Source organism: Nanorana parkeri, unplaced genomic scaffold, assembly GCF_000935625.1.
Source record: "Nanorana parkeri isolate BGI_ZX_2015 unplaced genomic scaffold, ASM93562v1 scaffold98, whole genome shotgun sequence".
In the NCBI taxonomy this organism is placed as follows: domain Eukaryota; kingdom Metazoa; phylum Chordata; class Amphibia; order Anura; family Dicroglossidae; genus Nanorana; species Nanorana parkeri.
This window is the reverse complement of record NW_017306366.1, coordinates 509,487-528,814: the sequence shown is the minus strand read 5'-3', so window position 1 is coordinate 528,814 and position 19,328 is coordinate 509,487. Positions and strand designations below refer to the sequence as shown.

The 19,328-nt window shown below is 43.8% G+C and overlaps 2 protein-coding genes across 2 annotated transcripts in view; both read left to right on the top strand.

Annotated features, from left to right (window-relative positions):
• The window catches only part of IQCH (IQ motif containing H), a 104,961-nt gene extending 101,993 nt beyond the window's left edge, over positions 1-2,968 (top strand). The window contains exon 21 of the mRNA XM_018552819.1: positions 2,879-2,968. Coding sequence (XP_018408321.1) covers positions 2,879-2,968 — 90 coding nt within the window. The remainder of the gene's footprint in view (positions 1-2,878) is intronic.
• Positions 2,969-12,896: 9,928 nt separating this feature from the next.
• On the top strand, positions 12,897-18,979 carry CUNH15orf61 (chromosome unknown C15orf61 homolog). Its single transcript, XM_018552837.1, has 3 exons — positions 12,897-12,929; positions 18,012-18,350; positions 18,830-18,979. The coding sequence occupies exons 2-3, from the start codon at positions 18,014-18,016 to the stop codon at positions 18,955-18,957; spliced, it is 465 nt and encodes a 154-aa protein (XP_018408339.1). The 5' UTR covers positions 12,897-12,929; positions 18,012-18,013; the 3' UTR covers positions 18,958-18,979.
• Positions 18,980-19,328: the final 349 nt, after the last annotated feature.

Sequence of the window (19,328 nt, the reverse complement as noted above, 5' to 3'; positions counted from 1 at the left end):
GTGACAATGACAAAAATGTTAAATCTCCTGGTAGACATTTAAGTTGCATTAGTGAAATAAATGAACTTTTGCACGATATTCTAATTTTTCGAGTTTCACCTGTATTGCTGTATACTAATCCTAAAATGTGGTGGCTGCATTCGGGGTTTTTTTCAGGTTTCTCTTCCTTTCTTTTCACCTGGTGATCCAGCCAATAACACACTTTCTGTCTTAGGGTGGCTCCACTCTATGGGGGAACAATGGAGCCACTTGGGGGGGTATTAGATGCACTAGCATATTTAGATGGATGTAACTAACATAATAAATCCGAACTCCAGATAAAACTTTTTAGGCATTTGCAGCAACAATTATTTTTCCTTTTGGGATAAAGGTTTTACATCAGTGAATAGAAGCTAATCATTGTGAACACCCCTGTTATTGTTAAATGGTTTGTCTCAAGCCTCTATCTGCCACTTGGGCTGGACAGCTTGGCTTCTTAAGGGAAGTTAAAATATAAAAGACTTACTGGCTGTATCATCAGGTGAAAATATGTAAAACAAAAGCCTAAAAAAGAAAACTAATGCAGCCACCACATCTAAGAATTGGTAAGCTGCAATATATTAAATTTTTGCTTTTGTGTTTAACCACTTGAAGTACACGCTACTTTGACTGACATTTATTCCGTCATGCAACGCTGTACTGAAATTAATTTTATACCATTTTTTGGGAACACATAGAGCTTTATTTTGGTGGTATTTAATCACCACTGGGGGTTTTATTTTTTTCTATATTTCAGAAAATATACTGAAAATTTGTGAAAAAATACGTGTTTTTTTACATTGTTAGGAAACAATTATTACCCAATTTTTTGGTAAAATATAAAAGTCGGGGTCACGTCGGGTAAATATACACCAAACATTTCAAGCTTAAAAATTGCACGCACTACAATACCCAAAATTGACCATAGGCTACGCTTTAAAAGCTTTTACCGCTCATCAGTGATTGATGGCCCTAAAATCATTGCTCTCACTGCGAAGTTCGCGGCGATATGTAACATGTGCGGCGTAATGGGCGCCATCATCGTTTTCGCAGGTATGCGCACCTGACGCATGTTTGCATGCATGTATGTATGGGTGGGGGCTTTTTTATGTGCGACTAAGTTTATTTTGGAAACTTTAGGTTTTTTTTTCCCACTTAACTTTATTGCTATCACAGAGGGGGCTAAGAAACCCATCTATGTGATAGCAAAAGATGTGGCAGGGCCTCTTTATGGAGACACCAGGGGTCTCCAAGACCCCTAATGTCACCTAGGACCCCTCAAAAGAAGCTGATGAAGCACAGATCTGCTTCATCAGCTTCTCTCCAGCGTCTGAAGCTGGAGAGTGACACAAGAATGCGGAAGTGATGTAATATACATCACTTTCGCATTCTGGCAGCGGAGAGGGGACCGGAGGAAGCTCGTGTACCGAGCTCCCTCTGATCCCCTGTGACAAGAGGCCGTATGCTGGTCCCAGGCTCGCACCGGACACAGCGGAGCCCGGGACCGGCGTGACAACGGGAGGGGCGCGTAGGGAGGGGGGGAAACGGGCCGGCAGCTCATACAAGCGATCCGCCGGCTCTATAGCCGGGTGATCGCTTGTACGTTAGCAGGCATCGGTGCCGGTTTTTAAATCGCCGGTGTTTCCGATGCGCGCAGGTGGGCGTGGCTGAGCGGACTTCTAAAGATGCCCTCTCAGGTCTACAGACCTCTCGGCCGGCCGTTTTTACAACGGCCGGCCCTGAGGTGGTTAAATATGCTTTAAAGAGGAACTCCAGGGATTTAATAAAACTAACCCTTGCAGTGGGGCTACCCCAGCACTGCAAGGGTTAAGTACTAGATTTGATCTAGGGGCCCAAATCATTCAAGAAACTCCTGGATGAGTTCCTTGGAGACCGTAATATAAAGTGGTACAGGTACAGCTAAGAGAAAAATCACATGGATTCGAACACACCTGCTCATAAATGCATACACGCAATAGGTTGGACTTGTCTTTATTCAACCTCAAATACTATGTAACTATGTCACCTGATCCTCAGTCCTGCCTGGCTGTACCAGTCCCTGCAGTCTCTTCTCCCCAGGGCTCCGGTGGCCTAAGGACCATTGACATCATAACGTCTAATGCAGGTCCTCTGACATGCATTAGACATGAGGACGCTTGGGGGCACTCCACAGCTGGAGCGGAGGGGAAGAGAGGAGAGTGCTGACTGCCGCAGGACTGAGGATCAGGTGAGTATATCTTCTTTTTTCTGACCCCTAGACCAAAATGAGCAGTTAATTGGGGGGGGGGGGGGGGGGGGGGGGAGGGTAGCCCCACTGCAAGGGTTAATTTGATAAAAACCTGGAGTTCTTCTTTAACATGGCATAGGGGAGAAGCTATAATAGGTGTTATCCCAATCTTGCTGCAGAGGTGGAAATGCATTTGAAATCCCTCCTTTCAGATACAAAACAAAGAAAGTCCCTCACCGTCTTCTGTCCAATGTAGTTCGATTGTGTTGCATTCTGGATGATGGGCCAATGACTGCTAAATATTGCTAAACATGGCAGCATGCTTTCATAAAATTAGAACCATTGACTGGTTGGATAAGTTGCACACAAACCGTAGAGTGACTTTATTTGGGGGGGAATTTGGACAGGAGTTACTGGGAAGATTTGTACAGAAGTGCAACAATTCAGTAATATGTATACAGTTTTATTTTAATAGTCAACATGAGAGTTCTTTTTGAGAAGAAGTGAGCATTGGCACTGGAATGACTGTAAATAACCTGTCCCTCCCCTTGTACGTTCTGCTGGTTATATTTTTAATGTCTGTCTTACCTCCTTCAAGTCACAGAGTCTCCTGGTTATTTTTTTTATGTGCAGGATTGTGTGCAAGAAATCGAGACGATTCTGGGTGTTACAGAAGAGAACAAGCTGGTGTTTGAACAAAAAAATGAAGACATCCCTCCATAAGATGGAGAACAATGGACTGCATGCCTTCTGTTTCCATATCTACTAAATGACAAAGCCTTCTCCATACTGGTCCTTCGATAACTGGAACGGTGAATGTCATTCCTTGTACAATGGAGTTTATCATTCTGAAGGCAAAACTGCTATATATACACACACACACACACACACGTTGTGATTGAGATGTTTAAAGTTGTAATAAACTCTCACATTTTTTTCAATAATGAATCCAGATCAAAAAAAATATACATTCCCCAGCAAAGTATTTCTTTCAAGCACTTACAGTCACCATGTTTCCAGACAGCTTCAACGCTCTAAGATCCACTTCCCTGAAGTCCCGGTCTAGTCCACAATGGACAGAGCAGTCTCCATCAACTATCCATCTATTAGCTAGGGAGGTAGAAAGGAGGAGCGGGGAGTAGGGAGCAGGGAAGTGGCTTGCTTTGCACACACACACAGCTTACTAGCACACAAAAGGGTGGCCCATAGGACCCTGTAAGGTACAGGAGCCACCCTAAAATCAGGATATCAGGGCCAGTGCTCAGGGGACCAACTGATTTTGCAGGAATCAAAAACTTTAAAACATAAAGAGCCACAACCTTTGCAAGTCATTTCATTAGCATTTAAAATTGGTTAAAAAAACATTTGACTTTAATATCACTAAGAAAACAACTTGACAAGCCGGACTTCAAGAAGAAATAGGGAATTGTATATGCATAATTATAACCACCATACTGAGCCCATCTACAATTAACATGTAATTATCCCTTCCGTAATCTAAGGCAAGCAGGGGATTATGTGTAAAAGCTCTACTAGATTATTTGCCTTGTATTGCTTACAGAAGGAATTCTCAGGATAATCCCGGCTATAAGGAGATGTATTTCTAGGCTAAATGAGGACTTGGTAATCAAGTTGTATGAAGTACAGCAATGTCAGCTTATTAGTAACTAAACCTGAAAGTGTTCAGTACAGTCCCATTCAAGTACAAGGTCATTCAGGTCCTCGAAGCACCACGCCGGACAATTTAGCTAAACATTATTGAATACTTTCAATGGTATTTAAAGATGAGCCTCAAACAAGCAGCTAAATACCATATACACTATATTGCCAAAAGTATTGGGACACCCCTCCAAATCATTGGATTCAGGTGTTCCGTGACATTTCCTTGCTACTAAATATTCCACGGTCACCTGTTAGTGGTATTATAACAAAGTGGAAGCAACTGGGAACAACAGCAACTCACCACCAAGTGGTAGGCCCCGTATAATGACAGAGCGGGGTCAGCGCATGCTGACGGGCACAGTGCGCAAAAGGCGCCAACTGTCTGCAGAGTCAATAGCTACAGACCTCAATGTGGCCTTCAGACTGGCAAAACAACAGTGCGTAGAGAGCTTCATGGAATGGGTTTCCATGGCCGAGCAGCTGCACCCAAGCCTTACATCACCAAGTGCAATGCAAAGTGTCGGATGCAGTGGTGTAAAGCACGCCACCACTGGACTCAAGAAGTGGAGACGTGTTCTCTGGAGTGACGAATCACGCTCCTCTGTCTGGCAATCCGATGGACGTGTCTGGGTTTGCTGGTTGCCAGGAGAATGGTACTTGCCTGACCACATTGTGCCAAGTGTAAAGTTTGGTGGAGGGGGGATTATGGTGTGGGGTTGTTTTAGGGGTTGGGCTTGGCCCCTTAGTTCCAGTGAAGGGAACTATTAAGGCATACCAGGACATTTTGGACAATTTCATGGTCCCAACTTTGTGGGAACAGTTTGGGGGTGGCCCCTTCCTGTTCCAACATGACTGCGCACCAGTGCACAAAGCAAGGTCCATAAAGACATGGATTATAGACTTGTGCGCCGTAAAAAAATTAGTTCCGTTTCGGAATATCCGTTATTTCGTAATTCGTATCCGAAACTCAATTCGGATTCGTACGAAATACGAATTTTCGTTAGTTTCGGCACATTTTCGTAACTTTACGAACATTCGTTATGATGAAGTTAAAAAGCAAAAATACCTTTGTTAATATTGGAGTCGATGTGGTAGTGTTTTTTTATCCGAAATACGAATTCCGTTAACGGATTTCGGATCCGAATTTCGTATAAAAAAAAAACTACCATCAACTCCAATATAAATGTACTTTGCTTTTTAACTTCAATATAACAAATGTTCGTAACGGAACGAAAATACGTCAACGGAATTTTGTATTTCCTGCCTGTGTATTGTAATGCAACCCTCAGCAGCAGCGGATCCGTATTTCGGATTAAAAAATAAATCTTGTCATGTTGTTCAACCTTTACAGGGGTAATATTTACCCCTGTTACCGTTTCAAAGAAATTCGGATCCGAAATTCGTTAACGGAATTTCGTATTTCGGATATAATTCGGAAACTGCAATTCGAAATTTCGTATGCTTCCGAATTTACGAATTTCAGGAAAATTCGTACTAATTTCGATTCGTAACGAAACAAATCGCACATGTCTAGTGGATTAGCGAGTTTGGGGTGGAGGAACTGGGATGAATTAGAGCAGAGACTGCGAGCCAGGCCTTCTCGTCCAACATCAGTACCGACCACACAAATAGTCCAACATTCCCATAGACACACTCCTAGACCTTGTGGACGCCTTCCCAGAAGAGCTGAGGCTGTTATAGCAGCAAAGGGTGGGCCAACTCAATACTGAACCCTGCGGACTAAGACTGGGATGCCATTACAGTTCATGTGCGTGTAAAGGCTGGCGTCCCAATACTTTTGGTAATATAGTGTATATATTTAAAGTGTGTAGCTGTTTTACCTGCCATCCAGTCCTAAGATTTATATAATGACCTGACTTTTCTATGCTGCAGTTAAGTGACAAGTTTGGTCAAAGCCCTGCCCCCAGCCAGTGATTGACCAGTGAAGGATCAGCAAACATACAGATTGGGGGGGGGGGAGGGGGAGAGCTGCTCACAAAGGAGAGCCAATGCCACTATCCACTATTCACAATAGGCAATGTGAATAAATACAACATACTAGATTAAAATGATGTACAACAACAATCTGAATGAACAATATTAGCATTGGAATGAAAGTGTTTTACTCCCTTGTTAGTTTGCATGGCCGGCCTCCCTCACTAAGTTTGCATGGCCGGCCTCCCTCACTAAGTTTGCATGGCTGGCCTCCCTCACTAAGTTTGTATGACCGGCCTCTGGTGATATCGTCACAATTTCAGTGCTGGTTTTTGGCGTATAAAAGAAATCCACAAAAACACAGGAAATGTACAAACTCCATTATGACTGCATTGTAAACCTTTTGGTATATTTCCAGTGTGATTCATTCACCAGTCATGTCTAATCTCAAAACATTCAAAACTTCTATTTTTTTCTTTAACAATATATGAATTTGTATGCGTGTAAATAAAATTGTACAAACCATTTTCTTTATCAAATTGTCTGGTTCCTAATGGAAACCTGTGAGACCTGAGAGAAATGTGGAAGCTGTCATTGCCGACATGCTTCTGGTCTGGCTGTCTTTAGCTTTAGTTCTGGGGCTCTAACCTGTAATGAGCCTGAAGATAAGAAGTCTGCATCGAGTCAGAGCACCTGGTCTGTATATGTGTGTCCATGAGGTCATTCAGCTGAGGATCTGTGGGCGCCCACTTCTCAGTTTAGGTTGCTCGGCGATGCATTTCGGTCACATGCCCTTCTCAAGCTCGTGTGACCCCTTTTATATTGGGATCATTTCAACTAAGGATAACCTGTAAAGAAGAGACAGAATATTTACTTGGTCTCTTGCAGCTCTCACTGATTCCTCCTGCTGATTTTATGTTATGTAGGAGGAAAGCAATGACATAAGATCAACAGGAGAAACTATAATGCAGGAAAAAAGCAGTGGCAGTGACATGAGGTCAGCAGGAGGGACTATAATGCAGGAGGAAAGCAGTGACATAAGAGCAACAAGAGAAACTATAATGCAGGAAAAAAGCAGTGGCAGTGACATGAGGTCAGCCGGAGGGACTATAATGCAGGAGGAAAGCAGTGACATGAGATCGGCAGGAAGAGCTATAATGCAGGAGGAAAGCAGTGACATGATGTCAGCAGGGGAGACTATAATTCAGGATGAAAGCAGTGAAATGTCAGCAGGAGGGACTATAATGCAGGAGGAAACCAATGACATGAGGTTGACAGGAGGAACTATAATGCAGGAGGAAAGCAGTGAAATGAGGTCAGCAGGAGAGACTATAATGCAGGAGGAAAGCAGTGACATGAGGTTGACAGGAGGAACTATAATGCAGGAGGAAAGCAGTGAAATGAGGTCAGCAGGGAAGACTATAATGCAGGAGGAAAGCAGTGACATGAGATCAGCAGGGGAAATTATAATGTAGGAAAAAGCAGTGACATGAGGTCAGCAGGGGGAAAGCAGTGACATGAGGTCAGCAGGGGAACTATAATGCAGGAAAAAGCAGTGACATGAGGTCAGCAGGGGGAAAGCAGTGACATGAGGTCAGCAGGAGGAACTATAATGCAGGAAAAAGCACTGACATAAGGCCAGCAGGGGAAAACCGGTGACATGAGGTTAGCAGGAGGAACTATACTGCATTGAAAGCAGTTACATGATGTCTGCAGGAGGAAAGCAGTGACATAAAGCCAGAGGGAGAGCCAATGACAGTCACAAGGGACCACAGAGATCAACCCCCCTGGAAGTGTTGGTTTCCCAACAGACCTTGGGGGGACCAGTTCTAGTTAGGGGCGAGAGCAGCAGGGGAGGTAAGTAGTCTAATCTCCTCTTTCCAGGTATGGCCTGAATTGAAATGGTTACACTAACATAATTGTTTAATTCGGATAACTTTATGCAGTGAGTTAATGTCCTAACAGTACTCAGAATGTTTTTATGTCACATGCAATGATTTATATTTTGTTTAGCATTTACACGCCGACTGTCCAGGAACAGTGACGGGTACTTACAGAAATCACGGTTTATTCACATGGTTTAAACTTTCTTGAAAAAAAAAAAACTGTTGCTGCAACTGCTCAACTACCCCAACAATATAGTCACTTTTGCTGGACAGGTTGGTCAGCACATACCGTATAGAAACATATTTAAGGAAAGGAATGTGAAATATTAAAAAAAGGAATTCATATACTGAATGCCAGCATGGAGAGTATACTTTGCAACATTTACAATGTTTAGGTTTCCATGCAGTGGATATGATTCTGAAGCATAATTGATTTCTGAAAGTCTTTGTCACTTCTGCCCTCACCAAGCCCATGTGACAAGGATTGCTGTACTGAACTCTTGCTGGGTGATGTTACAAGAGGTTGCAAGAGGTAAATCTCCCAGGAAGGTTAAGATTTAGTTAGGGATCAAGGGCTTATCCTTATCTATTTGCATCGGGGCTGCTGTAAATAGAAAATGTCTAACGCTGCAGTTGTCAGTTCACTGGGTCCCCCCATAATGGTTTATTTATAGCTGTATAGTCATTTGTAGGAGGAATCCATAAAATATAAAAGGCATTGTTTTTGAAAATCTAGCGAGTGTATTCATCCAAAACTGGAGCTATGGCTACTGGTAGCTGGTCTTTATTTTTTAACTGACTGAGAATGCAGCAGGAGGAGTGAAACTCATGCTACAGTAAAAAGTAAAAGACTTCACTGTAAGGCCTCATTTAGATGGGTTGCAGTCTCCACTACTCTCTAAAAAGTGCTATGCGATGGATTGCTTTTCAAAGGGTGGTAGCACAGCGGCTGCTTTCAGGGGGTGATACTGCCGCAGGACAGTACATAAGCTGCTCATATAGACAAAAATGCGTGAACTTTTTTGATTTATGTCAGCAATTTCCTTTTTTTTTTTTCATTGCCAAGAAAAGATGCAGTCTGAATGTACTCCAGGGCCACATCCTTGGAGCTCTCCTACAGTAAAGTGCATCACCCCTTGTGTGGTAGGCTGGTAATAACCAGGTGGCTCCTTAGACTTTGTGCCTTTGGGCAAATTGGACATTGGCACCACACTGCCAAGAAAACAAGCCCAGGCCTAAATGTAGAGACACAAGGCAGTGAGAGCAGGGCCAAATGTTGAGGCAAAAGGCACAGAGCATCCTCTTCCAAAATAATTAGAGCTTCTTGTTTGGGATTTAATGGGACAATTGATTTTTGGCAATGGTCTTTTCTTAATTAAATGCATTGATTTGATCAGTAAGATCTGGGTGGGGGTTTGGTAGTCTAGGTTTGATTTCATTTATTAAGCCAGCAGGGCAGGCTAGTACCTCAAATGCATATTGAGCCACCTCCAGTCAGTGGTACATCCTTGATACTCATTAGTGCATTGTATGATCACTTGTAAATGTTTTAGTTACCGCCTTACCTTTTGCTTATCCAGGGCAGGGGCGGCCTTACAAGGAAAAAAAACAATAGAGCATGTAAAAAAATGTAAATCAGTAAATACTTGAAAACAGAGATGGTGGGTGGGAATGTTAAGGTGGGACTATCTGGGCCATCAGTCAAAGGAAGAAGCTGTGTCTCCAGCTGGTATGAAAACAGTTGGAGTGCCAAGCTGGCATACAGATGTTGGGTTTGGGGAGGGGGGGTGGAATTTTTTTTCTGTTTCAGCAAAAAAAAAAAAAACTAGCATGGTAAGGTTGTTACTACAATAGGTAGGGTGGCTGTTGGCAAGTGCAGCTTCGAGTTTCAAGACTCCACTCCAGATGGACAAGCACCCTATGGCCGTCGGATTGAATGCTTCATTTTTGCTGCTACCTGCCCTCCCAGTCTTGTCCCTAAGGAAGACTATCAAAAAAGGCCAATGAGGACTGGAAGGGAATTGAAATGAGTCTCCCACCAACTGTGATGGCACCACAAAAACCAATCTCTTGCACCATCCTTCTTGCAGCATCTTTATAGCTCCCTTCTTTGTCTTGCAGCAAAGAAGAAGAAGAGAAAAAAGCAAAGCAAGAGAGACAACAAGCAAAGGAAAGAGGGAGAAAGGAGACTAGAGAAAAGAAACAGAACAACTCCCAATAGTATACTGCCATCCAAAAAAAACAAGTGACAAACACTAGGCTGAAGACACAACAGCCAAGGAAGCCGTGTTACCCATCAACAATAAAATCTTTAAATAAAATCCACGCAGTCCACATAGCATGAAACTTTTCGGCGGTATCATGGTCTATAGCTACCAATTCCTCCATTCATACAAGACCATCCAGGGCATCCAACCATTCTAACAAGGAAGGTGCAACTGGTGACCGCAAAGAACTATACGAACTGCAAAGAGAAAAAGAAATCAAAGAGTTGAGCGTTTAGCAGAGGAGACCGATCCCAGAACAATCGTTAAGAGAGCCAGTTGCAGGGTAGAGTACGCAGAATTATATAAGATGAGCACATTGTCCCAGAGAGCCCAAATCGAGAGGCAATCCCACCAGACATGCAACAAGGTGCCAACAGAACGTTGACAACGCCAGCAAAGATCCGATTGGGTCATGAAAACTTGGAGTCTGGACGAGGTTAAATACCATCTGGATACCAATGTGACATTCCGTTCTTGAAAGGAACAGGAGATGGATAAATTAAACGAAGCAGAGAAACATTTCTCCCGATCCTCCTCCGAAAAAGCCACTCCTAACTCTTTCTCCCACTGTTTCACATACGGTAGGGGAGCAGAGGAAAGCTTAGATAAACATATGGCGTACAGGATAGAGAGGGAATGTCTAAGCCAGTGGTTCTCAACCTTTCTAGGGCCGGGACCCCTTGGTAACATTTGCCAAGTTGTGGTGACCCCCAACGGTAAAATTTAGGAAATGACGCCGCTGCTGCAGCGACGTCTGGCGGGAGAACTGACACTGCTGCACTAGGTGAGGGCTGAGGAGGACTCTCACCCAGCACAGCAGAAATCACACAGCGACCCACAGGTTGAGAACCGCTGGTGTACGCCGTCAGAATAAAAAAAAACACCCTAGGAATGCATAGCTAGATTCCTATTGGCTATATCACTTTGCAATAGCCAATAGCAAACTAGTTATTGCACCCGCCCTCTGCTGCTGTCAATCGGTAGTGGGGACCTAGAGAACTTCAGGCCCCCTCTGCTGATTGGCAGCAGCAGAGAGCGGGTGCAATAGCTAGTTTGCTATTGCAAAGTGAAATAGCCAATAGGAATCTAGCTATGCATTCCTAGGGTGGTTTTTTGTATTCTTCTGACTTACGGCGGCCTACGGCCCCCAATGTCAGACAAAAAAGGTTTACTCTGCTCTGGAGAACGTGTTTCTCTCCCATGCGGCCAGGAGCCGCTATCTAATAGCAGGAGACTCCCGGGGCGACCCCTGGCCCCTGAGAACCGCTGCTCTAGGGGAAGAACAAGCAACACATAGGGACTCAAACTGAGTGGGCAACCTGTGGGCTTCAGTCCTAGAGGGTATGGAGTTATAATAACTGGTCAATTGAGCATAAGATAGCCATGGATGTCGGGCCTACATACCAGTAGACAGCAATTTAGGCAAGAGTAAAAGGGAGGTTGTGCCTAACGCATGTCTCAGTTGAGGCATGAAAATTATTTTTAAATAGATAGCAATAAAAACCTGACATGTGTTCTAATCCGTCTTCACTCCATCCAGAACTACAAAAACAGTTTTGGCTTCTGTTGCATGTTAGGTTTCCATTTGCTCTTTTATACAGTTCTCTCACCTTTGCCCTAGCAATGCCCCTTTTTCCTGTACCAGTTTATGTACTACACATCATTACATTACACATCACTGACCAAGCCAATGACAAAGGATGCAAATAATAAAAATAAAAAGCTCAGGCTGCCCCTAGAAATATAATAGATTAACAGTTGTAGCCTACGCCCTATATTGGGAAGGAGATATATTAAGATTGGAAAGATTTTGTTTTGCTGGCTGCAAGATCCTTCGTTGCATTATGATCCTTGTAAATTCCAGGTCTGAATGCAGCAAATCGTGTGTGGATGTGCACGTGCCTTCTTCCTTAGGCCCCTTTCACATGGGCCAATCAGCAGAGAATCCGCCAACAGATCTTCTGCTGATCAGAGCAGCACGGATGGGATGTCACCGCTGTGACCCCCGTGTCTGTGTACAGTTTTTTTTCCTCCATCTTGCGATGGGGGTGGAAAAATGAAAACTCAGGACCCCTGCAAGTCTATGAGGAATCTGATGTAGATGGACACGAGTACATTTAAATCACATTACTTACAATCCGGCATTAGCCAGTCTGCCGAAAAAAATATGGGACCGAGCCGGAGCTAACCGGGTGTAAATGGACGCTCGTCCATTTAAACCCAGCTGCCCATGGACTTCCATAGTGTCCGATTAGGTCTGACTAGAAAACTGACAGGCGGACCTGATCGGACCGCTCATATGAAAGAGGCCTGGGGCTCTATTCACATATAGCGTTTCCCGCGTGGAAGACTGCTGGACAAAAATGCTACAAAATGTGAATCTGCCCGCATGCAGCTATTAAATAGCCACGAACATGCAGTATCCGCCATATAGTGCGTCATGCCCACATATGCAATGGGCTGGACGTTCATTCAATCACAACCATATCTGTCAGTCAATGAATAGGTAGTGTGAGAACTTTCCTGTGATTGGTCAGAATACTGTTCAAAAGAATGAGTCAGTAGCAGAAGTGACGGTTTTGTAGAGTGTATGTTCTATATGGAAGGGCTCCATGCTGAGACCTGGGTGGGTGGAGGGGAGCTCGTCCATATCCTGACCTTGCACCTCTCATCACACTCTGTCTGAATTTAAATCCTCGCGCTCCCTTCTTCTGTGCGTGTGCACTACAAGTCGAGGTCACATGACACCGCGGTACCACGTGATCTGTATTTGTAGCGTTGGGATTTAAAGGCTCTGCCCTGTCACGTGAGTGCTTCGCAGCTCGGCCCTGTCACGTGACTGTGATGTCACACACAGCCTATCCTCTGACGGGTGGTGTGTGTGTGATCGGAGGGGGTTGCCGGGGTCAATGGAATAATTGCCCCTTGTTAAAGGTAATGCCGAGATCCTCATGGCTCTGATCTGTTTAGATTCCGGGCTGTGACAGTGTGCCGATCCCGGGGTGTGTAGGATAAACACGGAGGTCACGTGTCTGCCTCTCTGTAGGGACATGCGGAGTCCTGCAAAGTACATGACAGACACTGGAACCTCAGATCACCTTCCTAGTCTTCATCCAGTCCCTGTGATCGTGTTTTATTTATGTCATAAACGATTATTTGCTGTATGTGACATTAATGAGATAGTAACTTGTGTTTAGACAGATGTAGCAATATTGGAGTTGAAAGTCCTAGTCCACCTTGTGTCAAAATGTAACAAATTAATTTAAAAAAAAAATGCATTGATTAGATTTCGGCATTGAAGCCTGCAGAACATTGCAACTGCTATCAGTGCGTCACAGCTACAATGCACAGGCTCCTCAATTGTTTATATTCCAGCCCCGGGTCTGTATGGCGGTACTAACCTTCTGTTATGGGGTTGGAGGAAGTAAACAATGGACTAGAAGTGACGTGATTCTGACACTCCAGTGAGATCTATGAGTCCCTCTGCCGTGAAGGTAGATGGGACTTGTAGTCTTTCCATTTACAGATCCCTGTGAATGGATGCTGCTGCTGTGTGGGTGAAGCCGTGCAGAATTAAAAAATCAACAGGACATTTTAAATTTCCCCTAAATATGGGTGTAACATGAAACATGACCACAAAGGTGGACTGAGCCTTGAAAGAGTCGCTGTCATCAGTTCCAACACTTTAAGGTAGCATCAAGGTTTGCTGACACACATTGGCCCATCCCTATGATAGGCAGCCTCAGTGGCCAGTAAGCGTGTGCAGGAGGGGTGGACCAGGTTCCTACTGCCTAGAATGACCAAAGATTTGGCTTCCAGAATGGCCTGACTTACTGAGGGTGCTGTAGGTATCTGCAACAGGAAATCCTCTCAAAAGTCATTTTAAAGGACAAGTATTAGGAGAGTAAAATGTACTCTTCCCAATACTTGGAGGCGGTGTGGTATGTCTGCAGCCGTCACATCCCGGCTCTATACCGAGAGCTGAGCGATCAGTTCATGTTTTCCTCCCTGCAGAGAGTCGCAACTGTTAGGGATTCCCCCTCCCCTCTCTGTTCTTTCAGCACTCATTGGAGGGACAGACAGGGGAAGGGGCGGGCACAGCTGGCTCTGAATCTAGAGAGGCAGAGCCAGCTGTCAATCAGGCAGCAGAGTGGATCCTGGAAATACTGTAGAGATCCTTCCCGGGTGCAGTGTGGCTCTGCGCTGTCAGCAGATGTTTTGCCTTTACTTCTCTTTTAAATCTGCAGCTTTCAGTAAAATAATTTGTGGCAATCCTCCCATGAAAATCTTTGTTCAGGGAATTCCTATTATAGGGTGACAACATTCTCTCCCTGTCTCCAGTTGTCCTCCTGCGTTGTCACACAGGCTTCTGATGGATTTTACTAAGTGGCCGGTTCAGCACAAATCACACAGAAAACCTATTTTTGGTGCTCCGGCTGGCAGTGGCACGCCATCATCTCATAGAATGCAGGACCAGCAGTCCTGCATTGTATGTGAGGGCCCAACCACAATCCAGAGCATCCGTGAGAAGTAGTGTGTGCTGGAATCCTCCTGGAGCAAGGGATTAGGTAAGTGTAACAGCTTTTTCCTCTGCCCTCAGGCTTAAAGAAGAACTCTGGGAATTTTAAAAACATATTCTTGCAGTGGGGTTACCCCCTCAGTGCATTGGTCAAGTGCTCGGTTTGTTTAGGGGAGTCAAATAAAGCAGATATACTCGCCTTATGCTAGGTCCTGCTCACCTCTCTCTCCCCTTCCACTTTGGCTGGCATGTCTCTTGGCGTCCTCACGTCTAATTCAAGTCAGTGGACTGTGATGATGTCGCTGGTCCTTGGACCACCGAAGCTTGGGAGGATGCTGCAGGGACCGGTCTAGCAGCTAGCTGGGATCAAGGATCTGGTGACAAAACAAGCACTTAACCCTTGAAGTGCAGGGATAGCCCCACTGTAGGGGTACGTTTTTAAGTTCCCAGAACTCTTCTTTAATGGGCATTTAACCCTGAGTATTATTATTAAATAACACAACAGTCCATTTAGGAACACTAGCCAAGTTTTATTTCACCTTTATGTGTATATATAAAAAGTGTAGAAAAGGGAAAGTTGGGTTGTTTCACAGCGAGAAATCAGATTTTGTTCCATATTTTGTTCTTGCAAGTTAGAGAATAAACTAAAGCTGACCATCCCCCTATCGATTATCTGCAGATTTTCTGTGGTCAGATGGAAAAAGTACAACAGATTCCCACATCTACGCTACACTGTGTGGATGGAGGAATCTCCCACTGGGCCAAGCTTCAGTATCTTGCTAGTTGGCCCAGCTGGCTCTCAATACACCTGAACAATCTGTTTGCAATATCCAATAGCAATCTAGCTATCCATTCCTATGCTTTTTTTTTTTTTTTTATTCTGACGGCAGCAGCTGTCAGAATGCTAAAAAAAACCCTGCAGATAGCAAGGGAGGCAATAGCTTCTTTACTATCTGCAATCATTTCAGGGGGGTGCCCCCCCCGCAGATGGGGGTGGGAGGGGGGGTTGGGGGAGAGAGAGGGCACCTCCCTGAAATCACTTTTTTCTGGTTGGGATCCCTGGAATCTTTGCTCTTTTTCCATCTGACCATAGGAAGTCTGCGGACAATCTATAGGTGTATGGCCAGCTTCAGTCTCTGTCGCCTTTGGTGATCCCTTCATCTTTTTCTTTCTCGCAGTTTTTTTATTCCAGCCACAATGCTGCTTTAAGTGAACTCCAAGCAGAGACAGAAGCCTTGCTGCAGTTTTTAGTGTGATTTCTGGGACGCGCTGAGCTGTGCAGTCAGAGGCCGATAATTAATCAGCTCCCTGTTTATTTACTGCACTAAAAATGGCAGGTGCTGCTATGTATTAATCATAGGCAGGCATAAACAAGGCCGGCTTCACCTCTGTAATTAATAGAGCGCAATTCTTCTCTTTTGTGTGCTAATAAAGAGATGTGGAGACTGTTAGCAACTTTCATGTAGCACGGCCAGTTAATGAGCAGCAAAGGATTCTTCATATTTTATTCCACTTGGAGCTGTTTATGTATTATTGAACTGTTGGCGGCTTACAGCTCATGCTACCTTCTATGGCCAAAGTGTTTTCATGTTATATTTGGAGATTATGAATACAGTCTACTTTATTCTGCCACCAAAGAACAAATGGAGGAAAGCTTGTCACATTTTGTTTCACATTGGTGAGAATAATACTCCAACTCTTCCAACTTGCACTGATTGTTTTCCTGTCCCTTAAAATGGAACTGAAGCCAAACATTTTTATTGTTAATGTGAAGATTATAACCCCTGTAAGCTTTTTCTTGCCATCTGTGTCCCGCTGGGGAAATTTCCCTTCACTTTCTGCCTGATAGCCACAACAGGACGTGAGAGGAAATACCTGGTGGTCAGCAGGGTCACCAGGGCTAGTGTCTCCGTTCGAAGATTTCCCATCTATTCCTGATCTGGTGGCCACCCAAAATTTAGGATTTTCTTTCACTTTCAGTGATAATGGTCACCAGGACAAATACAGAGGATAAATCTAATAATAATTATTAATAAAAATCTGATAATAATAATTCTCATATGCAATTATTATCGATTAGTTGTTGCAGCCCTAATCTAAACCTATGTTTAAACAGTTGCTGTATTTTTGTTTAATCTTCATTTTCGGTGTTCTTATTCACAGGTTATTGCACAAACATAAAAAATATACACAACTGCTTTTTGTTAGCAATACCTCAGTTTTAAATTGGATCGAGAATGCAAATGAATGCAATTTCACCTATTTTTCTTTTTTTTAAAAACCAGGCTCCCTAAACTTAGTTTTATTCACTTTTTGTTGCACTTTCATTTGTAATTTTATAAGGGCATATTATTTTATAACATTCATTTGTCAGACATTCCCATAGAAGCTTGTCAAATTTTCTATCTTCGATACATACAATAAAAAAATTATTCTAGGTGGGAATACATGTCAGCAGCACACAAATGAAGTTTCACCCCACAGGGGCTGCCATGAGGAGCTTTGCCAGGGTACTGATATAAATAAAACATTGCTAAACACTTAGGGGCGAATGTATAACCGTCCCGTTTACACAGCATTCCCGCCCCGTAGACAAGGCCATTTGCCTTGTGTCCTATAAAGTCAGACCACACCCCGTCTTGCAGTGGTATGCGCGTTAAAAAAACTGCAACATTTTGCCACACACTACATTGCATGGCAACATGCTGCAGTGAATAGTCCCCCTCGGTTCTCCTGAACCGAAGGGGTCCTGGGGCCGAAGCTACGGCCAGATCCTTCGGCAGCTTTGTGAATAGACCCCTCAGTGAAATGTTACTTTGTGTAATTTCAATAAAGTTTGAATAAGTAAGTTAGATCGATATTGCAAAGCGCTGTAATAGGTGCATTGGACCGCTTCCTTCGCAGTGCACACCAGCAGCAGTGTGTGTGTTTCTGGTGTGAATAGGCCCATGTATAAAACTTGCACCTGACGTATACCGTTCATACAGCACTAGCGCCCCTAGATGGCGCTGACGGGTATAGGAAATTCTTACACTCGTCAGCGCCATCTAGGGGCACAACTGTCGTGCAAACGGTAAGTTTTATGCATGAAGCCCTATGTGTTAGATTGCAGTAATATATTTATTATGTACATAAACTTAAGCCACGTTTTCTCTCAGTACTGCTAGACGAACAGAAATCGTGTACAAAAGGAAGCAATACATTGTTTACTTTTATTATAAAGTCTCAGACATGTTTATACAGCAGTAAATGCAACATTCACTGCAGGTGAATCAATCATTTTAATTTAAAACACTTGCACCAGGAATATATACTTGGAGTGAATATTTGGTGAATGTGATATACTGTAGAAGATAGAGTTTATTTCTTCTTAGGCCCTACATCCGTATGAATCCCACTTTGCCGTGATTGGTGGGTACTTTGCCTGTTGTGTCCATTATGTATTTTTACCTCGGATTTGTGTATGATATTTATGAACCTCCTATTCTTTCTCACAGTCATGCTGTTAGCAAGGACGGCTCATGAAACCTTGTTACGGATTCTCCTCTTCCCGGCGGGATCTTTCCGACAGTCTCGGCCCGATGCTTCCGAGGTCCTAACCCAGCACCTCCTCCAGAGGAACCTGCCGCACTGGACCTCTTTCTGCGTGAAGTACAGCACCGTGAACAATGACCAGTTTGCTTTATCTAACTTCAACTGGGAAGTGAAAGGCACAAATTATCATATCCTCCGAACCGGCTGCTTCCCATTTATTAAGTATCACTGCTCCCGTGCTGCCCCCCAGGACCTGCGTCTCTTCAACCACTTCTTTACCAGTCTGAAAGCCATAAATCTAGGTAAGTGATGGAGAGATGCTGTAATTACACCCCACACACTCCATCCTGCCTCCCACCCAAGGCTTATTAAATATTTAGCTTTATAAAGGCCATCAATTGTCTTTTCAAACAGAATATGCGGAGCGTGGCTTCCTGTGGCTGCTTATCCATATGGCTGGGATTAATTACTTTGCTTTATTATTGCAGCTTATTAAAATCTCCCTTGCTGCCGTTGGTTAGAACAGCCCATTATGTTAGCGGGTTATTATGGGTTTCATATTAATCGCATTATTATCTCTCTGGCTGCCTTTCATTAGTAAAGCTGCAGAGATGCTTGTAACATAAATAAATAAAATAAAGTTATCCCTTCTTTTCATCGCTAGCACAATAATGGGGGGAGTCGGTGATGGGAGGATGTGAACGCGGAGTAGAACACGGTTGATGATGATGTTGCTCTGGCTCGGGAATGGTGTCTGATTGGTTCTTGTTTGGCTTGGCAGGGATCCCCACTCTTATGTATGGCTTGGGATCCTGGCTATTTGCAAGAGTAACAGAGACTGTCCCTACCGGCTGCGGCCCAGTGACCATCTACTTCCTGATCAAGGAGGATGAAGGAGCGATGTTCTGAAGCCGGATACAATCTTCTCATTGCATCTAGCTTCTCATTGCATGTAGCTTATTTCAATGTTTTCTCTTTCCTTCATTTTATTCTACCACCCAAACATACATTTCTTCTGTTATTTAAATGAATATGAAAGGCTTTATTTATACAGATCAGTCCACCTAAAACTGGAAGATGCTAAACAGTTAAAGGATCATTAAACCCTTGCGTGTTTTTGCAAACATCTACTGCTAGCAAGCTGCAGTTATATGCAAAAACATTTAAAAAAAGGTTAAAACTTACCTCTATCTCCGTCACGCGCTCCCGTCCGAAGATTTGAAGACTCTCGGACGGCTGCAAAAGATCTTGGGGCGGGCGCATGCACAGTAGAGAGTAGA